General features: G+C 40.7%; 1 protein-coding gene across 1 annotated transcript in view; it reads left to right on the top strand.

Annotated features, from left to right (window-relative positions):
* The window catches only part of tbc1d1 (TBC1 (tre-2/USP6, BUB2, cdc16) domain family, member 1), a 40,216-nt gene that overhangs the window by 13,787 nt on the left and 5,400 nt on the right, over positions 1-21,029 (top strand). The window contains exons 3-16 of the mRNA XM_080463024.1: positions 1,667-1,756; positions 1,848-1,952; positions 2,549-2,681; positions 3,017-3,108; positions 3,842-3,958; positions 4,170-4,295; positions 4,782-4,927; positions 5,158-5,421; positions 7,170-7,303; positions 12,462-12,662; positions 17,334-17,495; positions 18,444-18,602; positions 20,125-20,225; positions 20,366-20,509. Of these exons, the coding sequence (XP_080319150.1) occupies positions 1,667-1,756; positions 1,848-1,952; positions 2,549-2,681; positions 3,017-3,108; positions 3,842-3,958; positions 4,170-4,295; positions 4,782-4,927; positions 5,158-5,421; positions 7,170-7,303; positions 12,462-12,662; positions 17,334-17,495; positions 18,444-18,602; positions 20,125-20,225; positions 20,366-20,509 (1,974 nt within the window). The remainder of the gene's footprint in view (positions 1-1,666; positions 1,757-1,847; positions 1,953-2,548; positions 2,682-3,016; positions 3,109-3,841; positions 3,959-4,169; positions 4,296-4,781; positions 4,928-5,157; positions 5,422-7,169; positions 7,304-12,461; positions 12,663-17,333; positions 17,496-18,443; positions 18,603-20,124; positions 20,226-20,365; positions 20,510-21,029) is intronic.

Here is a 21,029-nt window from a genome sequence, read left to right on the forward strand (position 1 = left end):
AATTTAGTGTCAATTTAACCGAGTAAGCTTGTCCTTGAATTGTGGAAAAAAACTAGTGTACTTATAGGAAACCCAAAGAGACCCAGGAATAACATGCAAAACTCCTCAGAGAAAGGCTTCAACCCCCCCCCCCCTTTTTTTTTTTGGTCCACAATAATAAAGAATTTCTAACAATAGTATTACAACAATTAACACTCTGAATTAACTAAAGCTACAGTTGGAGACAATTTGTAGTCTTTTTATTTGTACATACCAGTCAAAGATGGATTTAGTGTAGTTGTATGTCTAAGAAACAACATTTGTTTTTGGGGATTTGTTTGTCTCATCTCGGGCCACACTGATATTTACTTACAGTTCAAATCATACCCTGTCACATTAAAAAAATTTTCATTTCAGTACATTTGAAAAACTTATTTAAATCCACAGAAAGGTCAGATAAATACCCTGCGGTCTAAGTGACTCACAGCCCATGATCTTCTCTATCTTTGAGAGCAAAAACATGTGTTTTAAGTTCTCCGTTGCCCATCAAGGGCAAATGATAAAAATTAAAAAAAGAGATTTAATATTGACTCAGCAGGGATAAATGCTGACTGCATCTCAAAATAAGCCATGTCATACTCCTCATGTTGACCTTGACCTGACCTCTTGGTGACAGTAAATTTCCTGTTTGAACTACAGGCAGGAAATTGTTATCATTGGCACAGGAACCACCAGGGCCTGGAGCTGTCCCTGTCAGCAGATTCCTACTTGGTTGGAGCAGTGGTTCTCAACCTTTTCAGAGTGTACCACCTGAGAAAATACGAGCTCTTTACTGTTATGGCTGAGCTGAACATACAGTAGCGGAGGCTTATGCTATTAGCTATGAACGTATTACTTATGTAGACATTACTTTCATTCTAAGTTTTCTACTCTTTCAATAATTGTATTTTATTTTCAAAAAGAGTTTATAAAAAACTAAATTGCGCCCTTATACCACTAGAGGGAGCTCAGTACCTGTACCACAAGTTGATGATACACCCTGGCTGCCTGAATGACGTCATCACTTTTTGTTCAGTTTAACACAGAAACAGCAGAAATGATCGTTTTGACAAACTACACAGATTGACAACTTTTCTGTTAACCCATATCTGTAATTTTCAAAAACAAAGGATTGCTTGCTTCTAGACAACTCCTAAGTCTCTTTTTTTAGATCATGGAATGACATTGATTCATGATCTCCAAATGACATGAATGGGGCTGTCCCCTAAGTTAGAGATGTTCTAGATTTATCTTTTACGGCTTCAGAGAAGGAGTAATAAAATCACCTCATTTCTCAAAAGGAAGAACTGAAAGCATATTTGTGTGCTTCCTGTTGTGCTATTTAAACACCATGTGAGCTCCTCACTGGCTGTTAATCCAGAGTCTGAGTTCATTTTTAATGGCAAATATTCTATGCATTGGCGATTGTAAATTTCCTGTAGATATTCATGTGTGGTGGTGATTGTCTGTCAGTCGGGGTGGTAGTCCGGTGTTGGAAAAGTGACGAGGCTGTGCTGCATGACAACTCACCCATTCGATGTAAAGGACACAGTGTCAAGTGTCCTGCCGAGCTCTGTCGCCCTGTGCTTGACAGTTCCATGAGCAAACCATCACATTATTGCTGTTGAATGATTTGTCTGTGTTTTAGGTGGGCAGGTCTCAGATCTACTTAGTGAGTCCAGACACTAAAAAAGTGGCCATTGAAAAGAGTTTCAGGGAAATCTCCTTCTGCTCACAGGTATGAAGCACAGCTTTCTTTGCAAAAGTGATATGCGGTGTCAGTTTGTGTGTGAATTTAATGCCTGTTGTTTTTTTTTGTTTTTTTTCAGGGAATTCGTCATGTGGATCATTTCGGCTTCATTTGCAGGGAGACAGTGGAAGGGGGAAACTGCCACTTTGTGTGTTATGTCTTCCAGTGTACTGATGAATCACTGGTGAGACGGATTCCCTGTTTCTGCTGCCTAACACAGTTCACTTGCCTGTTTATACAACAGACTCTAAACAAACTTTGGGCCAATATTATTGTGAACATGGTGTACAGTGGACCATGTTGTGTTCCCTGTGATCAGTTTTGTGATATTTCCATTAGTGCTTCCCACTCAATGTTCATATTTGATAAGTCGACTGAGTAATAATTTAACACCTCATAAGTTTACTTCATTTACATTTGATTGCCACAACATATGAAGCAGATGTCACCAGAGACCTTTTCTGTTGTTGAAACTTAAATGCAGCTTTACATGGTAAGGTTTCTGACTCAGAGTTCCCCTGAGCTATGACACACCAAATGGATTTTATCTGATTAATAACCTTGACTGACCGACTGGATGGACAGACATGTTTGTGTGTCATACAGGGTTTTTTGTTTTTTTCATGTTTTTCCAACAACAGAAGTTCTAGTTTGACTTTACTCAAGCAGCACCCTGTCAATGAAGAATACTGTATGTGTGGACATTTATTTGAATCCATGTTCATTATATGATGTAGGATATCTTGTGAGGAAGAATGTCTATTTATTTTGCTGTTGTAGGTGGATGAAATTATGCTGACCCTGAAGCAGGCGTTTTCCGTGGCAGCCTTGCAGCAGAACGCAAAGACCCAGAGCGAGCAGTGCGACAGCTGCCCCATGCAACAGCTCCACCGATTGTGTGAGAGGATAGAAGGTCGGAGACTGTTTCTCAACTCGTGTACAAAACCTACGACAGGAATGATCAAACTCAGTATTTTCAGATTTACAATGTGTGACGCTGCACTTACACTGAGCGAACAAGTAATGTTGATGATTCATGCTTATTGTATAGTGAGATGTATACGCTATATTGCTGTAAGCATGTCTTTTTCTCGACCCTCGAAATCTCACAAAAATATTAAACATTTTTAGGTATTTACTACCAAGCTTCTGTCTTAACTTAGTTGTGACAAACATGATACTTGAGAAATAGCTTTGTTCCAAAGGTACAAATAGATAAATTGATGTTTGTTGTTGAATCATTTTCAGGTCTGCACTCGTCCAAAACCAAACTGGAGCTACAGAGACACTTGGCCACCCTTGACAATGAGGACCAGGCGTCAGTGTTTGAAAATGCGATGGTAACACTGCTGTTATATTTGTTATTTGAAGGGCAAGGTGGGAATTCTGCTCAAGTTCTCAACTGCAGAAGTCAAAATGAGCCGGTCAGATTTATGAGCAGCACTAGTACATACTTGTATGACTTGGCTGACATCTACTGGTGGCATTGCTGAACTGCAACACGACACTGACAGCAGAATGTGTTTGTCAGTGGTTGTCGGTGTGATTTTGCAGCAGCAGGGGGTAACCTGGAGGTTAAAGTATGTCTTTTCCCCTTTGTGTTTTCCTTATTTTTGTGAAATCATGATAAAAAATAAGTGAATGGGGGTAAATTATGTTTATTAATTATACATAGTAATTATATTTTACGAAGACACACAAATCAAATGTGTGTGTTTTAGTATATTAATACATGTCATTTACATATCTCCATGTGTGTCTCTGAAAATTGCGGTTGCAGACATTTTATAATAGAGCACTTAGTAGAGATATATATAAAGTTAAAATCATTATTACTATGTTTATATACTGATCAGCAGCCATTAACAATTTTAACTGATTCAGTGAGAAAGGTCTGGAAATCCTACTCTTACAATAGGCACATAGAAACTGTTTGATTGCTTTTTGTTAAAAAGGCAGTGCATCCATCATTTTCAACACAGTCACGGTTTTAAACAGCAGATTGATGACCTTCAATAAAAAATAAACGTTTTTCTGTGATTTTCTAAATCAGACTTGTTCTTGTGTGTCCAGAGGGCTCGTCCAAAGAGTGATCAAGAAGAGAATGAGTTGGTGATGGCCTCTTTGAGGAAACTGTATGAGGAGCAACAGAAACGCCACCAGCACAGTGTGCCTGGAAACATCAAGCAGGTACTTTATGAACGCCTAAGAACACAGACGCTCTCTTTTTTTTCTATATTTTGTTGTGAGTGCTGTTTTGAATTCATTCTTTAGCAGCAATGGTTTTTACGACGGACACTAATTCAAAAACGATTCACTTCCATTAACAGAAAAAGTTGTCATGCCGCACCGACTGACCGACAGATCTTCGTTGTTTTAAACCTTGTCTGTATGCACGTAGGTGTGTGAGATTGCAGCTCTTGCACCCGCGGAGACGCAACAGCAGAGTAGCGGTCGACAACGACTCGAGCAGTTCAAGAGCCGAGCCAAGCGATCGCTCACAGAGTCCCTTGAGGGGATCTGGAAGGTAACAATTCTATTGTTATCGGTGTTTATATGCATGTTCCCACACGCTTGCACTTGTATAAAGCCGTGAGCAGAATTTGTCTCCAGACAATATAGATGCATCATTTCAGATGTGTTGAAGAGCACAGTAACTTAAGCACATTAACAGTCAGCTTTATTTTAAATGTTAATGCACTGCAATTTATCATTTATTGTATTTTAGAAAAAGACATAATTTGTTTCATGTACAGTATTTGGGATTTTTTTTCATCAGTATTTCACATTTCACAGATATCCATTCAGGGGTTATGCCTTTGTGCATGCCACAAATGCTCTCAAACTCTATTGCTTTGACCATAAAATGAACAGCCATTGCCTAAAATACAAATTTGAAACATTTTGAGCACAGAAATAAGGATTTAACCTATAATGTTGCATTAAAAAGCATCTCAGATGATAGTTTGCATGTTCAAGCCAAGTGCATAACTTAAATGTTTGTTCTTTGCAGGGAAGCAACAAGGCAAGAACTCAGAGGGGAAACAGTGAGGGGAGTGAGAGCCTCTCTGTTGGTGTTGTCAACATCAGCCAGGACCAGACGTTTTTAGATGACCCCTTACCTGCTTCCTCCCAGCTACGACCCACCAGCCCACTCAGGTAACCGCACCCCAACACAGCTTAGTCAGTGCTTTAAAAGTCAGCGCTGTTGTGCTTTTCATCTTATTTGACCTTTAGCAGTCTCTTTCGTGCTCACTTCTCAGTGGTGGATGGATTATGTTCAGCCTTCTCAGGGAGTGCATGTCACAAAATTGACCTACTATGCACAATTTTGTGTTCTCTACACGGCAAACGTCCCCCGACTCTTTATTTCCTCTTCACACCTTCAGGTGCCACAACTCGACAGGAGACCTGAAGCGCATCGACAACTCCCTGCGCCTGTCACCCTCCTCCTCCTCTTTGCCCGGTGACGCCAAGTCACAGGGCTTTCGCCGACGGGCCAGTACCTACAGCCATTCTCCCACCCCCTCGTCAGGGTTTGAGTTCTCACCTTCGCACCTAACAGTTCACACACCGCAGGAGCCGACTGCAGCGACCAAGCCCAAGCTCGTACGACACTACTCTGTCAGCACAGACACCCCGCACCAGAGCAAGTAAGGAAAAAGTGTGTGCGCGTGTGTGTATATCACATGACTCAGAGGGTATGTATTTAGGATGTGTTTTATCAACAGCAAATCTGAATTGGCTACAAAGCAACCATTTATTCAATATTCAGAGGTCCTACATTCCAGCCCGGTGACATGCACAAATGTACTGATGACAGCATTCTGTTACCAACACGGTACACACTATAAAAACCGACACCAAACCGGGGACACAGAAATACTCATCAGTGATACTATTAATGACTGATGATAGAAGAGAGCATTTTCTGTGACTGGGAGAAAACTGTAGAGACTGGTTCCCAGAATTCTGAGAGAACTGCTACTAAACCTTAAGAAAATAAGTCTTATCAGAATATTTATATATTATACATGTGGTGGGTGTCAGTTAAAGCATTAGTTCCTCAACTGGGATACAGGACCCCCTTTAGGATGGAACCAGAAAACACTGGGAGGGCTCGACTCTGCCTGTCCTCAGGTTGTCAAAATTAGATTTGCAAATGTAAAACAAAATAACTTTTGACAATCTAAAGCAGACCGCTTTAGTATGTTGGAGAGAGCAGCATTTCTCTTCACTACTTCATATCAATAGATTACGAGCCACTGAGTCTTTCTGCAGCTTTATCTCTTCCCACTCTTAACTTTCTGGTCATTTTTTTCCCCCCTGTCTCTTTTTAAACGTTGTAAATATACCAGCTCACATGAACCACAACCCGGTGATAATGATTGAATCTAATGGTTGCTGAGATAAAAGGCAAGAAGTAACATCAAATAAGGAAGACTACATGATCCTTCTGCTATTGGTTACACAGCAGATATCACCTTCTAGATCTGGCATGATGAGGAGTAATTAAAAATAAATAAATCACAAGATACCAAATCTAACATCCACTGCTTTCACTGCTTCACCAGCTGTAGTCCTGTTGTTTCTAGCTTTACCCCCCTCCTTTTTTTCTTTTTTTTTTACACATTGCTCAGTGTCGTCTTTTCACCCTTTCATTCTTTTTGTATTTGCACCGATTCTCAGACATATCCCAAACGACTCTCCCCTTCCTCCTCCTCATCCCTGCCCTTCATCCCACTCTCTTCTCCATTTTCCTTCCTCACCTTCTGCCGGAGCCCGGTTCAATAAAAGGAGGTGAGCGTCTGCTCGTCAGTTCAACTCATACATGTCCTTTTTGATGTTGCCTGCCTATTATTGTATAACAAGCCATTCATACAGAGCGATGCTGTCTATAGACAACTGTTTGGGAGCCGGTTGTAATAATAATTCAGCATTTTTTTAAATCTTCTGAGTTACTTAACTCGGTGTATAAAAGGCTCATGTCAACAGCCAGCAGCATGTCTCTGTCTGAATGGATTCAGTGTTGCTTTGATTTTCATCTGCCTCCTTATTTTCACCTCCATCTCAGTCCTCTGGGTGGTCTGCGCGCTCGCCTCCACTCCTCATCCTCTGTCCCTAATTTTCTGAAATTTCAATTTCTGGCCCCTGTCCACGAAAATGACTGTGCTGAGCCAAAGAACAGGTAGACACACACACACACACACACACACACACACACACACACACACACACACACACACACACACACACACACACACACACACACACACACACACACACACACGGTTTTTAATCTTTTGCTTGTGTTTGTGTTTTATATGAAGAGTTGTTATCTTTCTATTGAGTAATATCAAGACACGTATGACAAAAGTTTGGTGTCTGTTTGTTCTGTCAGTGATGTCGCGGCTCTATCCACACCAACTGCGGCCTTTGAGTTTGGGGAAAGCCCTTTGCGTAGCCACCGACATTCATGGAGGCAGCAAATCTTCCTTCGGGTCGCCACACCCCAAAAAGGCTCAGATGCCAATGGTGAGAATAAAGTCATGTCATTCAAATCAATGCCTGATTTATGATTTTATTTGATGGACAATTCAAGCTGTAAAATGTTCAATTGTGTTTCGCTGTCATAAGGCAAAGCAATGAGACAAGTTTACCGTACCTGCAGTACAGTGAAATTGAGTTGCATTCACTCAAAAATAGATTATTTCTAATTGACATACTGTGCATCTGGAAAGTGTGCACAACATTCTACTTTTACCACATTTTGTTATGTTACAGCTTTATTCCAAAATGGATTGAATTAATCACTTCCTTCAAAATTCTACACACAATACCCCGTAATGACAACATCTAAACATTTTTTATTTTTTTTGAATGTATGCCGATTTAAAAAAAGTAAATAAATAAAAACTAAGAAAACACATACATACAACACGTATATGTGTATTAGCAACTTTTTCTCAGTACATTGTTACAGTACATCCTCTTTGCAGCACCTCTCAAGCTCCATCAGGTTGGATGGGAAGTGTCGGTTCACAGCCAATTTCAGATCTCGACAGAGATATTCAATGGAATTCAAGTCTGGGCTCTGGCTGGGCCATTCTGGTTGTTCAAAACGCGTTCCATTTAATGATGATGGAGGCTCCTGTGCTCATGGAGACCTTCAAAGCAGCAGAAATTTTCTCGACCCTTGACCCCAGATTTGTCACTCAAGTCAATCCTGTCTCGAAAGAACTCAGACAATTGGAATTCATGCTTAGTTTATGCTCTGACATGCACTGTCAACCACAGACTTCCCGAATCAAAAACAAATTTTTCCCAAAACTTTTTTCACAATGTCCTTATGAGGTGTGGTGTGTAGAATTTTCTGGGAAAAATAACGTTGTAGCATAGCAAAATGTGGAAAAAGTGAAGCACTGAATACATTATACTCTTATCAATAGAATTTTATTTTGATTCCCACGTTTACATTTGAACTTCAACTGAACTTTTATTACTGGGGAAAAAACCCCATTTCAAAATACATATTTTGTTTCATATTTTCATTTAACAGAACTAAGGGACTTTATACCTGTTTCACTTACAATATACTTACTTCTATTAAAAGTAGATAGTGCAATCATTCTGTACTACCAATTGCAGATGATGCAAGTCATCGGTAGCAGACCAGTTTGAAAATGTGTAACAAGATCATGAAGAAAAAACAAAAACATAGTGCAGTAACAAAACCTTTCCACTCGGTGTCGCTGTTTCATTACTCGTTCCAGTAAATATTACGTGTAGAAACAGAAACTGTGACAAGAGATGACTTATACAATAGCTTTTTCTCTTTTTAATAGGAGGTTAAGTTTTTAATTAGCGCACTCCTCCTGGCAGTTTGTCTTTTTATACAACAAGTCAGAATACTCACAACATATCTGGCAGGTATAAGTGTAAAGCAGGGCTGTCTTGACCGAAGTGACGTTCTACTTGCACATAATATATCAGTCATCTGTTTTCTCACATTATAAGTGTACATGTCAGACAGTACAGATGTGGCAATCGTGCCTGTGCCTGCGTGTCTTCATATCCTGTGCTTTGTTAATTATATGTCCCGTGTACATACGACAGAATAAGTGTTGACAGTTGGGATTGGTGGGTTGGTCACGCTAACACTTTTAAGTTGCTTGTGAGAAATTGTATGATCCACACATGTAGACATGTTCAAACATATTGTCTTCCAGTAATAATAGTGGGAGTCTTTTCCGTGTTAGACTTTGCCTTTTTTGCCATGATTAAACAGTATGTTTTTTTTTTTTTTTTTATTCTAACGTGCCTGTGTCTTTGAGACAACTTCATTTCGTATTGAGAGAACTATAGCCTTCCTCCATGTTTAGCTTTCTCACTCCACAACAACAACAAAAAAAAAACTGGGTTTGCTTCCAGACTGGCACCTTTCCTTAAGATCCTAGAGAGTTTTTTTTTCTTTTTAATTACTTTAGTACCTCGGTACTCCAGCTTCCCTCCACAATCTTAGACATGCTTCTTCGGTTAATTGGTGACCCTCGATTGCACAAAGCAAGAGTGTGTGTGTTTGCTTCTCTCTGTTCAGCCTTTCCTCTGCTCTTCAAGTGGGTATAGTGGATCTAAAAATGGAGGCATCAGATGTGCAATAGAATCTAAGCCTTATGTACCAAAACCGAATAAAACAGTAATGAATTAAGAGATATTTTACCCTTTATAAAGGTAAACAAATCTGGAAGTAAATACATAAATAAACTTATGAAACATAAAACGTCAATTCGGTTTTGAGGCTTAAATGCCATTATTTGGTTGAATTCTATTACATATATTGACATTGAGAGATGTGGCCTTTTTTATGAATTTTATTTTTTACAATTTGTTTGGCTATTTGTTGAAAATATTCTCTACTCATATACTATGACACCTGATATATCTTGAAATCTGTCTACATAAGGGAACGCTTTGATGGAAACAGAGTTTGTAGCTGTTGACTTTAGTATTTTTGGTTGAATATTAGCCTTTTCGGACCACGACATTGACACCTAGTGGCTAAAAAGAATTCTCCTTGTGCACCCGTTGGTTTTTTCTCCACTTGCCCCCTTGTTCTCTCTTAGTCTTGAGTTGCACAAAACATTGTTTTTGCGTGTTTAATATTGATTTTCAATTTAGAATGTTTGTTGTTGTTGTTAAATTATAAGTGAGATGGGTGGGGGAAAAAAGCAGATCTCACATTGCACCTTGAGAAAGCCAAATTTACATCATGATGCTCTGATCATGGAACTACAATGAATTGTAAAATACCGTCACTTACATTCAGTGATATATATTCGTTCCTGCGACTCTTGCCGATACATAGCCAAAGTGTCAGCTGTAGGAAATAATGGCACACGTCACAGAATGGTTGATCCACCGAGCCAAACCCAAAATAGAAGACAGCTTTGATGAACATGATGTACTTGTTGTTGGAGCCGTCGCACACTATAAATTTTATTCCACCTTTTATGACTCTTGTGTAGCTGCCAACGCAGATACAATTATGGCTGGTGGAGGAATGAAGAACACAACAATGAAAGAAAACAATATTAACTTGCAAATTGGCCTAAATAAAATTTCAAAAGACACTTAATGGTCAGAGTATTTGTAATACTAGCATTATTTGTAAAACAGCATAGACCTGCTATTTGCTTGTGTCTTTTTGTGACGTGACCACTGGGGGATGCCAGAGTTTGTTTCCCACAGTCTACAGTGTGTCGTTATTGGTACACCTTCACTGCTACAAAAATGTCTAAATAGATAAATTAATAGTTGTATGATATAGTCTCATTCGCTTCACTCACAAAGGTGACATTCTTTGCAGGAACAGAGCAACATAGCAGAAAGTTGCCGGTATGAAGTTAACGTCCGTGCACACCTTGGTTCTTCACAGGACTGATTCGTATGTTTTATAAATGTATTGTGGAATGAGGGACTGATGTCATTTTTTTTTAAGTTCCCACCGAATATGTTGCTTATAAAGATTATTAAGGTTTAGGCTGATGTCGGCACGTGAAGCTTCCTCTTCAGGTCAACAGCAGGTTTGACTTCTGTCCCCTGCACCATTGAGCTGTTTACTCAAAGTTTCTATTGCCGTCGAGTGTAGGAAGAAAAAAAGTGCATTTAGCAGCTCAGGGTGATGGGCTTTGTAACGGCTGAACGCAGCAGAGGGTAGAGTTGGGTGTGTGTTTGTGTGGCTGCGCTTAAATGCATGAGGTCATGGGTGTGTCGTGCGTGCGTGCGTGTGTGTGTTACAAGGAATGGCAATGTCTCAAGGTCATGTTGACTGTCCACACAGTCACAGTGCCAAAGGAAAGCGCTCGCACTGTTTATTCACTGTGTGTATGTGTGTGTACATAGGCTGTGACCTGATTCTCGCCAAGTTGTTTGCTTTTGGAATGAAATATAGGTCGTTGTGGAAGTGTGTATTTTATACAGTATATATGTTGCTTGAATTTTTTACACTTTGACTGCAAACTTGTTGCTAGAGTTTTGTTGAAAGAGCAGTCTGTGTTTGTCTAACAAACAAATGACTCACTTAAGAAAGTCCCCTTGTCTTTGTGTGCGTCTGTTGCACACTTTAAGTCCGGTTTGTCTTTACTCTTCTCAAAACTGAAGAGGTCAAAGTTTGTATAGTCACCCTGCTGGTTCCAGTCTGTCTTGGAAACTGTCTGACACAGACACAAAAGGCAATACAGTACGTAAAGGTTAACCTCGTCCGGCACAAAGAGCACCATTGTCATCGTGTTTTGTGTGTGATGAAGTACACCACATAGGTTTGTCTTCGCGGCATTAAAAGGGTGTGTATACTTGCATAGTTTTTTTTTTTTTTTTTTCCTTGGTGCAAGTTTTGGAAAGATAATCATCAAAATGCCATACGTGAACCACAGTGTCACTTTCCGTGTGGGTCTGCGCCTCGAATTGATCACAATCATGATGCTCTTAAAAACTAAAAGCAAAGCAAATTATATAAAGACAGTTGGTGTGTCTTGTCTCCAAACAACACAGAGTATTTTGAGGTTTGGGATCCACCCTGTACTTTTGGGTGGAGTTACACAAACACATTATTTTAACTTTATGTGTGTGTTTTGCACTCAACTTTGTCAAATACATCTATGTTTAGATTATTCTATTTTGCACAAATGAGAAATGGCAGTTTGGTAAACTATAGGCTTTTTCACTGCTGTTGTGTTATTCTCACCTATATACAAAGTAAACACCTTCAAATAATATAATACTGACTTCTTTCATACCACTCCTGTAAATCTCACATGCCTTGTTAATGCAAAACAACACCTCAAATTGTTAAAGGAAAACAGTTGATCTTTTAGGAGACAGAAATGTAAAGAAAGTCGCATGATTATCTACAGCTATTATCATTTCCACATTTCATGGGTTTGTGCCAAATAAGGTTCGGAAAAATTCGGAAAATATTTTTGTAAGCTTGTTTTTGAATAATAGGCCTTTTCAAATCTCCAGGTCTTGCTCTTAATGGTTTAATGTAAAATGTAATGGCATTTACACCATTTTGTAAAAATTTGATTTCAAGATGTAATCTCAAATTACAGATCATTTTGACCCTGCAAACTCCACATATGCTCACCTATGGTTGTCAATGTAGCATAATGTGTGCTGATAATCTGTCTTTCAGAGCTTGGGGATGCTTGTCTCGAGGGGGGTCGAATGTGCGTTGGCCAGGTGGTGGGTGGAGGAAGCGGGGATGCATCAATGAGAGCTGTCCCTGAGGAGAGGAAGAAGAGGAGCAAAGAGGAGCTCAGAGAGCTGTGGAGGAAAGCAATCATACAGCAAATCCTTCTTCAACGAATGGAGAGGGAGAACCAAAAGCTACAAGGTGAGCTGCAACGCGCAGCGAATACTGTTGAATATGTGAAGCTTCTCTGTCTTTAGAAACCAGGCAGGAAATCTATGTTATTCACTAGTCTCCTTTGAAAGAAATAATCTCAGTTTTGAATGAAAAACTACATGTTGTTGGCTCATAGTCACATTTTAGATTCACATGATATGATGTATTCCAAGCTTGAATTGGCTTCATATGTCATCTGTCAGCATGATGACATGCAGCCATTGTTGTTTCATTTGAAAATGGTATCTATCATTTGTCAGTGGGTGGGATTACATGAAAGGCTTGAAAATTAGATGATTAGATTTCAAGACATCTCTGGCAACTTGCCTTTTTCCAGATGTGAGTTCACACAGGGTTGGTTGTTGAGTTCACAGCCACTCTTCTTCCTTTCAGGAAAAAATAAGTGAACTCGTTATGAAACGTTACTGTGTGTGTGTGTGTGTGTGTGTGTGTGTGTGTGTGTGTGTGTGTGTGTGTGTGTGTGTGTGTGTGTGTGTGTGTGTGTGTGTGTGTGTGTGTGTGTGTGTGTGTGTGTGTGTGTGTGTGTGTGTGTGTGTGTGTGTGTGTGTGTGTGTGTGTGTGTGTGTGTGTGTGTGTGTGTGTGTGTGTGTGTGTGTGTGTGTGTGTGTGTGTGTGTGTGTGAACTGCTCCACCTCGTTCCTGACCTAGTTGGCTGGTACCTACATAGACCTAGCTGTGCATCACACCCTTGGCTGCCTGAACAATATGCAAAGAGGTTACTTCACACACAGTGCTCCACCCAATCACACAGATAGCAATTATTGCATGTATAACAGGGTGTGGATGGAGAGAGATTGTAGGTCAAGTTTGTTTAAAAAATCAAGTCCAGTCAGCAAGCCGACATGCACAATCTCGCCGTGATCATGGAAACCACGTCAACTTGCACATCTCTCGCATGTCGAGGCCTTAACGTGTGGTTATGGTGTAATTGTGTTTTATTGCTCCCACAGGGTGCGCTCCACCTTTCTATCCGTTACTTGCCCGGGTGGAGCTAAACTCCCTGTCCTCTTTCAATCTGTCCTCTCCAAACCCGCTGCTGCCGGCTTAAGGAGAAGTTTGAGAAACTCAGTGCGGGCTGGGTTGCTGCCAACGTGCAGCTCCTGATGGACGAGACTCTGCTTGCTCCAGACAGTTGATAAGGAGCGCAGCGCAGCCACAGTCTCACCGACAGCATCTATTCTTACACTGGGTGTGTCAGCTATCCGCTTTGCCCGAGTTTTCTCCCCTCATTACCCAGTTTCGCCTTCCTGGTCACTCCTGCTACTTTCTTGAATGTGATTGCTATAATCTGCAGCATTTCATGAAAAGTAGACGGGCCGATTGATGTGCTCTCCATTCAATGTGTAGTTTTAGAATGTGGGTATTCTGTGAAGAATATACTCCTAAAAATATTTAACATATTCCAAAGTTGCCAATTTGAAGGGGGTTCCAATTGTGATTGCAGCGGTCGACTTTTAGCAAATTCTTTCTTCAGCAACAAGATTCAGAATGATTCTCTTGTTCTGTCCTCCAAATGATTTTCTGTTTCCTGATTGGGGGGGGGGGGGGGGGGGGGGGGTTTGTCCTGTCCTGCAATGATGATATCACTCTCCCAAACGTGTCCATGTTGCAGCTGGTCTCTGGGTGGACACCACACATGAGCGGAAAGGGTGGGGTCATCCACAAGGGGAAGCAGGGAGAGGTAGTGTGGTTCACATAGGAGACAAATCTACTGAATCTGAAATCTACTGAGAAGGAAGAGTTGAGGGTTGGTGAAGGTAGATTGAAGATCAGTTGTGGGTTAAGAGATATACAGCAGAGAGAGAGGAAGGGTGTTGTCACACCGAGGGGAACAGTTTAGGGGTGCAGGGTGTGTTCTCACCTCCTTTGTTTACTGACATCAACTTGTTAAACAGAATGTGGGTTTTTTTCTTTGCTTTGTCGTCCATATTATCTGAATGTTCCAAGTAAAGGTTTCGTAAACACATCGATCGTGCAAAAATATATTTTACACAGTTTAATCATCGGCCACTTGATGTTGTCAACAATGGCTTTGCTTTGGAAAAAGTCAACAGGCCACAGATGTGTTTTTTTGTTTTTTCCATCTTTGTTATGGTAATTTCTTCAGTACTCTTGTTTACTTCGATCAAAGTTCTTTGCAAATCATAAATTTATTTTGTGTTGGGCATATTTTGCCATCAATAGACACAATGTGTCAAATGTATGGGCCAGCCATCTACTTCAAGGGTTAGTGCAGTTCAAGAAGCCCAGACTTCCCTGTCTTTAGCAGTTTCTACGAGCAGCCCTGCTGGAAGGACCCCAAGCTCCTACTGAACCAAACAAGAGATATAAACTCTTTTGCAGGTCCTGCTCTCAGTTGGATTTGTCTGCTAAACCTGTAATGTGCTGCGACCAGGGAGCATTGCAATTACCGTAATTTCTGGACTATAAGCTGCTACTTTTTTTCACACGCTTTGAACCCCGCGGCTTATACAATGGTAATGATGCAGCTAATTTATGGATTTCTACACACACACACACACACACACACACACACACACACACACACACACACACACACACACACACACACACACACACACACACACACACACACACACACACACACACACACAGCACTGTGTGCAGGAATTTCCAACACTATGAAAGACAGATTTGCGGGAATTTATGAAAATATGAGCAAATCCTCCGTATTCCCATATTGAAATTCCTGCCCTGTTACAACGTGGACACCTGCAGTTTATAGTCAAGTGCAGCCTATATATGTACTTTTTTTTTTGCATGCATCTTATATTCAGGTGCGCTCAATAGTGGAAAATACGGTAGATACTTGGACACCCTCCACTAGCTCCTCTCAGTGGAGAGTAATAGGAGATCTATTTCTCTCCAAGTGGCAGAGTATTGTATATGGTAAATACAATTGTATGATAGATAAATCAAATGTATTATGGACATTTTTTTGAATGTTAACAATGATCAGTGGATAATTGGCACATTATTTCATTTCCTGATCTGCCTTTGGTGTATATCAGTTAAGAATTTAGGTGTTAGTCTTAGATTCATGACTTTTAAAAAAAAAAAAAAGTCACGCCACAACCAACATCATATTTCTAAGCATCAACTTATTTTTCATTGGTTTTGTATGCTAAGGTTTATTGGGCTCTAATGACTTGAAAATCAACTTACACATTTTGAAAGTCTTCCCGTCTACTAGTGCTGGTCAATACTGGAGACAAAAACATCACAAATCTGAACATAGGACTTTTCTGTTTGAATATTAAAAAAAATACCTCAACAGAGAAGGAAACCCCAGTTTATCCAGCCATCATTCATCCCTTCTTTTTATTTATTATTATTTCTCACTCTCTAATTCAATGTCACAAGGGGCTGGAGCAAATCTGAAATTGATGTTTTTAAACTGGGGGAGGAAAGTCTCCCCTTCCCAACTTGAGCTGGTGTTGTTGTGAGTAGAAAGAAATCCCTAATATTAAGTACTGAAGAAGGGAGGAGTCATTTTGCAACACACTGAGTTCTGTGTGCTACATACCAACATCCAGATTAAAGTATTATTGAATCTTATGAACGAGTATAAGTGCTGAAGGACCTATTGTGTGGAAGATTAGAAAGAAGAAGAGCCATGGCTCATGTTTTAAAGACAAGCCCACTGATGAAAAACCAGCATGTATTAAATGAAAGTTTCGGGCCAGTGTAAGAAGGGTGAATTTGATCAAAGAACCCTCTGTAATTACCACTTTTTCACAGCGTCTCTCAACTTTATTTTGCTTTATAGTAAACCAAAGTTTCAATGTTCGAAAGTGTCATTTTGAGGTTCACCTCAATGCAGTGAATTATGAACAGAAGCTCTAAATTAAAGGAATGAACTGACTGAGCAGGTAAACTTGGGTCATTATTTCATTCACCCTGAAACATGCATATGGAGAAAAATGTGAACATAACATATTATATCAGCACGAGCATCAGGGTCAGCTGACCCGCCATACTTTCCACAGTTGGTTTTGGGTCGGGCTCTACTGTGTTGGATGTTCATCCAGCTGTCAATCAAATATTGGCCAAGCTCAGCCAAGTCAACAAAATGCCACTATAATGCACCTGCAACCATGAGCAGTAGAATCATGGCCACTAAATGACTGGATTGTGTTTTTATTTGTCACATTTTTAAAAGACGAGAAGCAGAGAGCAGTCAGCTGCTGCTGATCGTGGAGTTGAGATTTCGTTGGCAAGTTAAAGAGCCATTGTTGTGTTTCATCTCCTCAACGACCACTGCACTTTGTTTTACATAACTCTCTTCTCCAACACCTGTTTCAAATAAATGAGTCGCCATCAAGCTCTGCAGAGGCCTGATAATGAGTCATCCATTTGAAGCTGGGAGACATCTAAAACGTGCTCAGCAGTGGTACTGGAGGTGGAGGATTGAGACGCACCAACAGAGCTCATAGGAGCACCACTGCTCCACCCAAACGACTGTGGTTTAAGACACAATGAAGGTTCACGATTGGACTTGACACTCAAATTGTGAGTTCTTTGTAAACTGCTCCATCGATATGTGAAGTAAAGAGGAACACAAAGACCACTGGTGTTGTCACAGTGCTTACGGTGTGTTCTCTGTTTCCTTTGTAGACTCGGCGAGCAATCTGCAGAACAAGCGTCTTAAGTTGGACTATGAGGAAATCACTCCATGTCTGAAGGAGGTCACTCTGGTGTGGGAGAAAATGCTGGGAACTCACGGGAGAGCAAAGGTCAAGTTTGACTCCGAGACCATCCATGCTGCAGTTGCACAAGGTATTTATCATGTTCCACAAATATGCATATCAGTGCTTCACCGAAGCGTTTGAGCATTTTTCTTTTAAATAAGCAGGTATCTTTAAACACTGACCTCCAGCACAAGAACCGAAAAAGAAATCTTGAGTTTACTTTTTATTGTTAGCCTCTGTTCCATTTTTCAAAATTTTCCCCAAATGTTTCCCTTCAACATTTTACCCCTGGTGTGGTTCTCATTGTCAGCACTTTCTGCTGTGTCCACTTTCTAGTGTCAGCATGTGCTGCACAGGGAACAAGAAGGTTATCTCCTGTGCTCTCTCCCTCAAACAAAATGGATCTAAAGTCCACAAACATGCCTATTCACAGAGTCAACAGTAAAATAAATGCAATCCTTAGATCACAGTGGATGTAGGACAAGAACCTGCTCATCCAATAAATTCCATATTACTGCTCCTCACATTAAGACATCTATGTCCATGAAGGACGAGTTAAACATGATGCAGTACCCGTTTTTCTGGTGAAGAGTTGAATAAGGATAAAACTGATGTCACTCAGTAATTAAGTGAGAGAAACCCTGAAAATAGGGGAAGTTGCTTAACTTGCTCCACTGAAATGGAGCTAAAATCGACACACCAGCAGCTTTTTGAAGCTCATTACCATATACTCCTTGCTCCTAACCAATAAAGGAAGTTATTTTATCAACAGCCAGACAACCAGTGAAGATGCTGCTTTCCTATGTCTGATCTAAATATCTGATATTTATTAACAAACCACTACTCATGTGAAGCTGCCCAGATGGCCCTTCAGCTGTAGATGTGAACGCGAACATGCAAGGCTGAAAATGGATTGTACCATCTGCAATGTCGATATATTGTCAGTCCATCTAGAATGATTGATATTCACCTGTTTGGTTTGCATGTCGTGCCATGTTCGCTCTAATTCACCTCGTCCTCCTGTCATTTCTGACAGGTGTCCCGAGGCAGCATCGAGGCGAGATCTGGAAATTTCTCTCCGAGCAGTACTTGCTACGACAGACCGTCCCTTCACGTCCCCCCTCCAACCACGCGCCTTACAAAGAACTACTGAAGCAGCTCACCTCGCAGCAACACGCCATCCTCATTGACCTTGGTAATTGACACACATCGATAGGAGGGGTTGTCTTGTAATCATAACTTTACAGATTTGAGCCCCCGTTTCACCGTGTCCAGATGTTGAAGTGTTCGTGAACAAGTCACTAAACCTCAGATTGCTCCCAATTGAAGCTGAGTGCCTTGCAAGGCGCCGCCACCATTGGTGTGTGTATGACCACGGGTGTCTTCGCTTCACCCTTACTTAGCACTACGCAGCTAAATCTCAACTACTTTGAACCATTTAAAATGGGCTCAAACTTTCTGCCTCAGCACGTCTTCTATTGTAGTGTTCTATTCATTTTCTGTCTGAGTTCACAAGCCGTTGATTTGATGAGTATCTGCCCCTGAGAAGTGCTGCTGGGACAGCGTCACAACACAAGTGTGTGAAATCTCAAGCAGCTTTGATTTTATTCAATGTACACTTGATCATATCTGTCAAAACTCTGTTTTACGCTGCACACCCTGAAATGTTCCCAACACCTCTCACCCAAAAACCCACACACACTCACCACACCCATATAACACCCACATGCATACAGAAACACATCCACCCCCACATCTATCCCTTGAGGACTTACCCGCCCGTGTTCTTGTGTTTGACCCCGCAGCTTTCATCTGCCTATTATGTTATTCACTGTACTTCAAATAGTGCAGGGTAGTGACAGTTTGCTTACATAATATGAAGGTTTTTTTTTCGATGGACACAGTATTTACAATACGCAAGCTACACAGGGGTTTGAATTAATTGATAATTGGTACCTCAAATAGTTCATATATGCAAAAAGTTTTTTTTCTAAAAGTTGAATAATTCGGGTGTACAAAGTGAAGGTGCACATCTTACTTAAACGTTGTTGAAAATACAAACACATACATGACACACGCACACAGACTTTTCCGTCAGGCGAGGGAGGGATTTATTGATAAACATAAAGCCCCGACAGCACATTCTTTGCATACACACTTGCACAGTTCTCATTGTATTTCCTATAACCTCACACCACTCTCTGTAATTCAAGAAGCCCTCAGTCCCAAAACACACACACACCTGCCACTTAGCAGACTGTCTACGTAAGAACGTTCTTTTACTGAGCCCAGTCCTCATTATCTTGTCATTCTTTTAAAAGGTGCGTGTCCCATCCCCCATTACATGTTAAGCTTCTGAAGCAGAGTATGCAGTTTTGACATAAAGCCACATTCATGTGTGTGTCTTTTCTTGGACACACGCTCTGCGCTCCTCCCTAGCTTGAGCAGCATAGTGTGAAGTCTTGCATCCTGAGGCAAGGTCCGCCAGTGAATCTGCCTCGTTCAAACATGTGAACGCTCCCAGAAGCCGCGATATCAGTTGAGCCTTTGTTTTTGAAGCAGCATGTCAGACGAAGTCAAATGAGTCAAGTTTGTTGAAACAATGTTTTTAAGTCTGAGATGTACATCATGGTGGTCTCGCATGTCAAAATAGAAACCATGCTTGGCTTAAAAAAAATGTAAATATTGGTAATGTGTTGCTTTTGTTTCTATTGTAGGTCGCACTTTTCCCACTCATCCTTATTTCCAAGCCCAGCTGGGAGCCGGGCAGCTCTCTCTGTATAATATCCTGAAAGCCTACTCCCTGCTTGACCCCGAGGTAATCTCTTTTCTTCTGTTCTTTTGGCTCTCATTTCTGTCATCTTGTTTGTGTCTCTTCACCTCACAAACCATCTGTCCTCCAGGCATAATGCATCTTGTCTCATGAAGATTAAGGTTTGGTTATTGTTTCTATTGTAGGTGGGGTACTGCCAGGGCCTGTCCTTCATTGCTGGAGTGCTGCTTTTACACATGGGGGAAGAAGACGCCTTCAACATGCTCAAGTTTCTAATGTATGATGTAGGGCTCCGGAAGCAATACAGGCCTGACATGATTATCCTGCAGGTAACGCATGCACACACACACACACACACACACACACACACACGAACAGATTAATTTAAATAGCTCCTCAATGATGATAGACAGGAACCAAGCATTTTGTTCTTCTCAAACGATCACAAAGTACTGAAGGTCTTCAGGAACATCAGGAAAAGTGGGTGTAGAAACAGTAACTGTCCAAAACAAATCTCCACAAAATACAGCATATTCACACCCACAACAATTTGACAATCTGAACATTTACAAATAAGAGACAGAATGTGCAACCTTGTTTACTGTTTTCATAGACGTTTGCTTACTGCTGTTTCCATTGTGTTGTTGTTTATTTTCTCCGAGATGTTCTTGATGTCGTCTCAACTCCTACTTTCCACACGAGCTAGTTAAAGAATTTCTAAAATTGTCCATATGTGTAAACCTGTTTGTGACTGATTTTCTGTTTAGATGTGGTAGCCAAGCGATGGACGAGTGACCCGTTTTGCATAAACCTTGTTTTTTTTTCCTCCTGTGTTGGCCAAATGCAGCT

This window comes from Lipophrys pholis (assembly GCF_963383615.2).
Source record: "Lipophrys pholis genome assembly, chromosome: 5".
NCBI classification, from domain to species: Eukaryota; Metazoa; Chordata; class Actinopteri; order Blenniiformes; family Blenniidae; genus Lipophrys; species Lipophrys pholis.